This window comes from Cibotium barometz, chromosome 9 (assembly GCF_041138505.1).
Source record: "Cibotium barometz isolate CiBa-2024 chromosome 9, ASM4113850v1, whole genome shotgun sequence".
NCBI lineage: Eukaryota > Viridiplantae > Streptophyta > Polypodiopsida > Cyatheales > Cibotiaceae > Cibotium > Cibotium barometz.
This window is the reverse complement of record NC_141054.1, coordinates 58655682-58662684: the sequence shown is the minus strand read 5'-3', so window position 1 is coordinate 58662684 and position 7003 is coordinate 58655682. Positions and strand designations below refer to the sequence as shown.

The window sequence follows — 7003 nt, the reverse complement described above, 5'->3', positions numbered from 1 at the left end:
CAGACGATTGACGTGGATGTGAAGAGGCGCCACCCCATTCTTTTGTGACACGTGTCATAGGGGAGATAAGCCCTGTAAAAGATAGTAGAGATAATCCTAGATTTGTCTAGAGAATAAATCAAGAATAATATTAGAATAAATCAAGAAGAAATACTCACTAATAAATTAGATACATAATTAATATTCTATTAAAGTGAGTATTTCTTGACCGAAAGATTTTCCGCGGTTACGAAGAAAGCGTCGGCGAACGTGCGTTGCAAGTTTGGAACGGGCGGGAGGGCTTCTGTTATAAGGCCTGCCTCTATCCCCCTTCTGTGTCCTTCTCTCTCTCTCTCTCACACACACACACACACACACACACACACAATTTCAAATACGCTTTCTCTCTCTCTCTCTCTCTCTCTCTCTCTCTCTCTCTTTTACAATCACACACACACACACACCCACACACACACACACACACCCACACGCACACACCACACAATTAATAATTTTAGAATAACAATTAATAAATTTTGGCATTTTAAAATTAATAAAAAATATCAAATAAAACTATCTAAACCACACACGCACACACCACACCATGATATAAAAAAATTTAACATTAAAAAAAACAACTAAAACCCACCCACACACACACACTTTTTATTCAAATTAATAAAAAATATTAAATAAAACTATCTAAACCACACACGCACACACCACACTATTTCAAATACGCTTTCTCTTTCTCTCTCTCTCTCTCTCTCTCTCTCTCTCTCACACACACACACACACACACACACACACACACACACACACACGTACACACCACACAATTAATAAATCTTGAATAGCAATTAATAAATTTTGACATTTTAAAATTAATAAAAAAATATCAAATAAAACTATCTAAGCCACACATGCACACACCACACCATGATTTTTAAAAAATTAACATAAAAAAAACAACTAAAACCCACCCACCCACACACACTTTTTATTCAAATTAATAAAAAAATATTAAATAAAACTATCTAAACCACACACGCACACACCACACAATGATAATATTTAAACATTAAAAAAAATAGATAACTACACTTATTTAAGTATTAAAATTGATAACTACACTTTAATGCACCACTTCATCTCCAAAGCTTAGCAATTCTAGTATTTCATGAGCACATGCACCAATTTTGTTAATACTACATCAGCATAGACAAATTAAATTAACAAAAAGTAATCTACATACCAAAAATAGAGGACTCTTACATAAAATGCTAAAACCATATAGCATCACTTGGAAAAATTTAGTGAAAGCACCCATAGAAATGAAAAGCATGTTTATTAAAGTTGTTATAAATGTTTGTATAGCACTATTCTTAGATTGTTGTTGGAATAAGCTATAAGAGTTCCAATGACCCCCTTTCTCTTACTATGTATGCTTGATAATATTAAAACATTTTTAAAATTTTAATTTTTAAAATTTTAATTTTTAAAATTTTAATTTTAAAAAAAAAACTAAAACCCACCCACACACCCACACTTTTTATTCAAATAATAAAAAAATATCAAATAAAACTATCTAAACCACACACACACACACAACACATATTTAAACATTTTTAAAATTTAACATAAAAAAAACAACTAAAGCCCATCCACACACCCACACTTTTTATCCAAATTAATAAAAAAATATCAAATAAAACTATCTACGCACACACCACACAATGATAATATTTTTGTTAAAAAAATAACTAAACGTGAACTTTGCATGCGAATAGAGAGAGTAACTCTACATCAAAAGAGAGAGTAACTCTGCATGTCCACGGTTGCAGCCGTCTGTAAAAACGGAGGTGCATGTGAACACAGAGAGAGAGAGAGAGAGAGAGAGAGAGAGAGAGAGAGAGAGAGAGAGAGAGAGAGAGAGAGAGAGACTCACCACGGTTGCAAGAGTACTCGAACAGAGGTGGCAGACAGCAGAAGAGCTTCATCAAACAGAGGTGGCAGTAGAAGAGCTCACCAGCGCACGACGAACAAACACCAGGCGTTTGCAAGCGCCATCTGCATAGTGAGACAAAGAGACACACACTGGGGGAGAGAGAGAGAGAGAGAGAGACTCACCAACGCACACAGTGAGTCGGAGGGGAGAGGACCGAGCGAATTGTGGCGAGCAACGACAGCCTGATAGCGCGAATTGTAGCGACGCCTGCAACCGGTCGCCAGCAGCAGCAGCGATGGACGGCAGCGTGGAAGGCGGCATGGACATGCTGGCGCAGAGATAACTGCCGTAGCATCGATTACATGTGGCGTGGACTGGCAGACGACTGACGTGGACGTGAAGAGGCGCCATCCCCCATTCTTTTGTGGCACGTGTCATAGGGGAGATAAGCCTTGTAAAAGATAGTAAAGATAATCATAGATTTGTCTAGAGAATAAATCAAGAATAATCTTTAGAAGATTTGTTTAGAATAAATCAAGAAGAAATACTCACTAATAAATTAGATACATAATTAATATTCTATTAAAGTGAGTATTTCTTGACCGAAAGATTTTCCGCGGTTACGAGGAAAGCGTCGGCGAACGTGCGTTGCAAGTTTGGAGGGCTTCTGTTCCGCGGTTACGTCGGCGAACGTGCGTTGCAAGTTTGGAACGGGCAGGAGGGCTTCTGAGTATTTCTTGACCGAAAGATTTTCCGCGGTTACGAGGAAAGCGTCGGCGAACGTGCGTTGCAAGTTTGGAACGGGCAGGAGGGCTTCTGTTATAAGGCCTGCCTCTATCCCCCTTCTGTGTCCTTGTTTGTGCTTTTGTGAACGAGAATGGCGACTGCGGTATCGGGTCTGTGCTGGTTGCATCGCAGCAGCAATCTCTACCATCAAGTGCCACTGCTCTCTGTGAGCGTGGACGCAACACTCTATGATCTGTGCGCCGAGGTGAAGGTGCAGCAGACCTACGTCAACCTCCAGGAGTCTCAAGCTGCCGGAGATCCAGGTCCACTGGAATGCGTGTACATCTTCCCTCTCGATGAAGAGAGTGCTGTTTTCTCCTTTGCCGCAGAGCTGGATGGAGTCATCCGCAAAGGCCGCATCAGAGAGAAAGCGGAAGCCCGGGCTGAGTACAACTCCGCCATCGCACACAACCGCCCAGCCATGCTTCTGGACCAATCCTCCGATAATATTTTCCAATGTAAGATCGGTAACCTCAACCCCGGCAGCGTCTGCACCATCACCATCACCTACTTGACCCTCCTGGATCAACAAGGAAGACACAACCGCCTCACCCTCCCCATGATCATTGCCCCCAAGTACATCCCTGCCAACCCTGGCCCAACGCCGCCGTTCCCCCCTTCAGATCCAGCTCCCCACAATGCCATTCACTCTGGCTACTATTGTCACCACTGCCTCTGCTCCCCCATCGTCGGTCCCCGCCACCATTGCCATACATGCTCTTATGACCTCTGCCATGGATGCCACATGCAGCATGACATGAGCCATCCCATGGTCACATTCACAGGCCAGCCCCTATCCGTCACCCATCCCCCAACTTTGCCCACTCCTCCAGACCCCACCATACAGGGCCAGCTCAGAGATCTTACCATTGACCTCACTGTCATTATGCCCTCCCCCATTCTCTCCATCCTATGCCCTAGCCATCCCGACGAGACAAAGATCGACCAAATAGCTGGCACTTCAAACCATGCCACCGCATCTTTCCACTCTGTCTCCGCCTGCTCTCTCTCCAAAGACTTCATTCTTCTCGTCGAACAGCAGCGTTGCTTTGAGCCTCGTGTCCTCTGTGAGCTGGATATGACCAACCGTACCGCAGCTGTCAGCTTGGCTTTTATCCCCCCGCCCCTTGACATGCTATCAGCCACTCAAATGCGTTGTGAGCTCATCTTCTTGGTAGATTGCTCTGGCAGTATGGGTGGTTCCTCCATAACATGTGTGCGTGATTGTATGCATTTGCTTCTGCACTCATTGCCCGTTCATTCTCGCTTCAACATCCTCATCTTTGGTAGTAGCTGGTCCTCATTGTTCCCTACCAGTCAGGCTTATGATGACACATCACTGTCAGCAGCTTCCCAGTATGTCTCTAAGCTACAAGCTAACCTTGGTGGCACCGAGATCTATTCACCCCTTCATCATGCACTTACCTCCAACCTCCTTCCTACACATCCGCGTCAAATCTTCCTTCTGACAGATGGGCAAGTATCTAATGTGAAGCAGCTAGCTCAGCTCACATCCCAGCATGCTATCAACATAAGATTGTTCACCTTTGGGATTGGGGGGTCTGTAGATAGACTGCTTTGCAAGAAGCTTGCGCAAGCTGGACGGGGCAAATGCGAGTTTGTTACAGCACACGATGGGGGAGGGGCAGATATGAGGGAGAAGGTTTTAAGACAGGTAGCAAGAGCAATGCAACCGGTGCTCACAGATGTAACTGTGGACTGGGGGCAGCTCAACGGCCCTGTTGCAGGAAGCAACACAAATCAGGAGGGTGGTTTCAACACAGTGTCCACATCGGTAAGCTTGCCGCCTTCATCAAACTCCTCTTTCCTGCAGTGCCCATCAGTAGCTCCTGCTATTTTCATGAGCAGCCGCCATGTGTTGCATGCATTGAATGTTTGTTTGCCAGAGACTGTATGGCAACAAGCACAGGCAGGTCAGAAACCAGAGCTAAAGTGTGATATTAACATCACGGCCCATAGCAACCATCCGCATGAGGTAGACCACATGCATCAAGCTGTGGTGCTGACAGGTGACCAGATCACACAGGCAGGAGTTATACACACTCTGGCAGCAAGGGAAAGAATACGAGAACTCGAAGATCGATTGCCGTCCATGGAAAGTGAGGTGAGGAAGAAATTTGAGGATGAAATCTTGCAACTGGCTATGAAGCACACCCTCACTAGTAGTAGAACCAGCTTTGTGGTGGTGTATAATAATGGGAATGACACAGAGACAGAGGAGATGACATTATCGTGCAACTCAGGTGAAGAGCATGGGATGATGCCATCTTCTACCCTTGCTCTACAGGGTATATCTATGGGCAATGCAATGGCTTATTCATGCAGATCATCATCACCTATGTATTTTGCACGTGCTCAACTTTTGGGTGCTTCCGTTCAGAAGAAAGCAAAGCTGGGCCGTGCATTCGCACCTCAGATTCGAAGAGGTGTCAGACTCCGTGCCGCACTGGGAGATGCTGACCAGATGCGACAAGAGATGGCCACAAGTGCAGTTGCAGTCTTCAGATCATGAGGTAACAGCAGGGCGGTTGCAGCAGACGACATCAAAAGATGCAGAATCCATTTTCCGAGACCTCATCCAGCTACAGTCAGCCAATGGGGTATGGCACTTAACACCCATGCTTATTGACATAGTGTATGCCATCATACCATTATCATCGACTACCATCACCATGCAAACCCTGCAGACGGTTAGCCAAGAGCATGGGGTGGATCATCCAGTAGTTGGGATTTTCCTAGCATTGCATTTGCTTGAAACTCACTACAAACAGCGACATGCAGAATGGGAGATGCTGGCAACGAAAGCTCAATACTTTTTGACTGAGAATGCCAAAATCAGTGCAGAAATGCAACAAAAAATCAAGGAGAACATCAGGAAGAAACTCTTTGAAACAAATTGAGAAGGCTAATAAATAATCATGTGATGTAAGACAAATAAAAGGTTTAGTTGGGTGTGACTGCAAGCCTGTATAGAAGGCCTACAGTATGTGTTGCTTGGTTTTTCTTGTAAATAGACAGTTTAATCTTGCATGCTAAAAATCTTTTTGGTAATTTAGTTGATGAATTCGGATATTGATTTAAATTCGGAACAAAGGATACGCACGTTCGTAGGATGGCTTCTGGTCTGAACCAGTCCATCAGAGGATGCTTCCAGTGGAAAATAAAAATTGGTAACATGGCAAAATGGCGTCATCCTTTTGCATGTGGTGGCTTCTTGCAGCCGCTTCAGGTCACAAACCCTTGATTAAAACTGGATTAATTCGGTTAATCTTATGCTTATAAGCTTGAGCCTTATCTAGACACAGAAAATTCAACGGTTTGAAGGATTTGATTCATATTTTGGTGGAAGGGCTTCAATTTGATCCTCCGAAGAGCCTCCATTTTTTGCCTCCAAAAATAGTGAGTTTTTCTCACTAATCTGTGATTAATGGTGGAAGCTCTCAGATAATTAGTGCATATTAATCATGCCTTCATCATGTGAGTCGTCCAATGCAAAATATATTAAACCAAGGAAAAAGGTCAGAAAATCCAAAGGCAAATGCAAACCTTATTATTATTCTTATGCAAAGAAAATGGGGTTTTTAGATTTTCTTACTACACATGCATTTGTATATGAGAAGGTGGTTTTTAATCTTGCATTTAGATATCTTTGTAAGGGTTTTAGACACTTTTCTCGGATAAATTTTTCAAGTAATAAGATCCACCCACATCATGTTTAACTCATTCAAGACTGATAAGTTTTGAGGAACGAAAATTAAGTTTACTTTGATGAGGAACTTGAACCTTGGGGTGTCACAAATGGAAAAGATAGAATGCCTACCACCAGAGAAGAAAGAGTATTTGGGTAACTAAGGATGAAAAGACACTAGTAATCATTGCCTTAAACCTTAGTGACACTTATATCCATCATATAGATGGAAAAGAAACTTCTGAAGAGTCATAGAATACTCTTGACACTTAGCTGAAGCCTAATAAAAAAAACTCAAAAATCAGTTTGCTGTCATTAAATTTTTTGAACTTAGAGATGAATTCACATGAGTCTCTTTCAACTCATATTCACTACATGAAGAGACTATATCTTAACTCAGCTAGTAGGTATCAACAAACACCTTGAGGAAGATGTCATCATAGCAGTTCTTTCAAAGAGTCTCTCTCTGAAAGAGTATAGTAACATTGTTACTACTCTTACCAACTTGCCTACACCCACACTCATGGATGTGGAAGCATCTTTGCTAAAAGAGTTCAATAAAGTCAAGGTAACACAAACTC

At 42.7% G+C, this 7003-nt stretch overlaps 1 protein-coding gene across 1 annotated transcript; it reads left to right on the top strand.

Moving 5' to 3' along the window:
• The first annotated feature begins 2697 nt into the window (after positions 1-2697).
• On the top strand, positions 2698-5994 carry LOC147635767 (uncharacterized). The gene is given in 2 exon segments (XM_086803171.1): positions 2698-5066; positions 5068-5994. Coding segments are annotated over 2 exon segments (2829 nt in total). The 5' UTR covers positions 2698-2804; the 3' UTR covers positions 5635-5994.
• The last annotated feature ends 1009 nt before the right edge of the window (positions 5995-7003 follow it).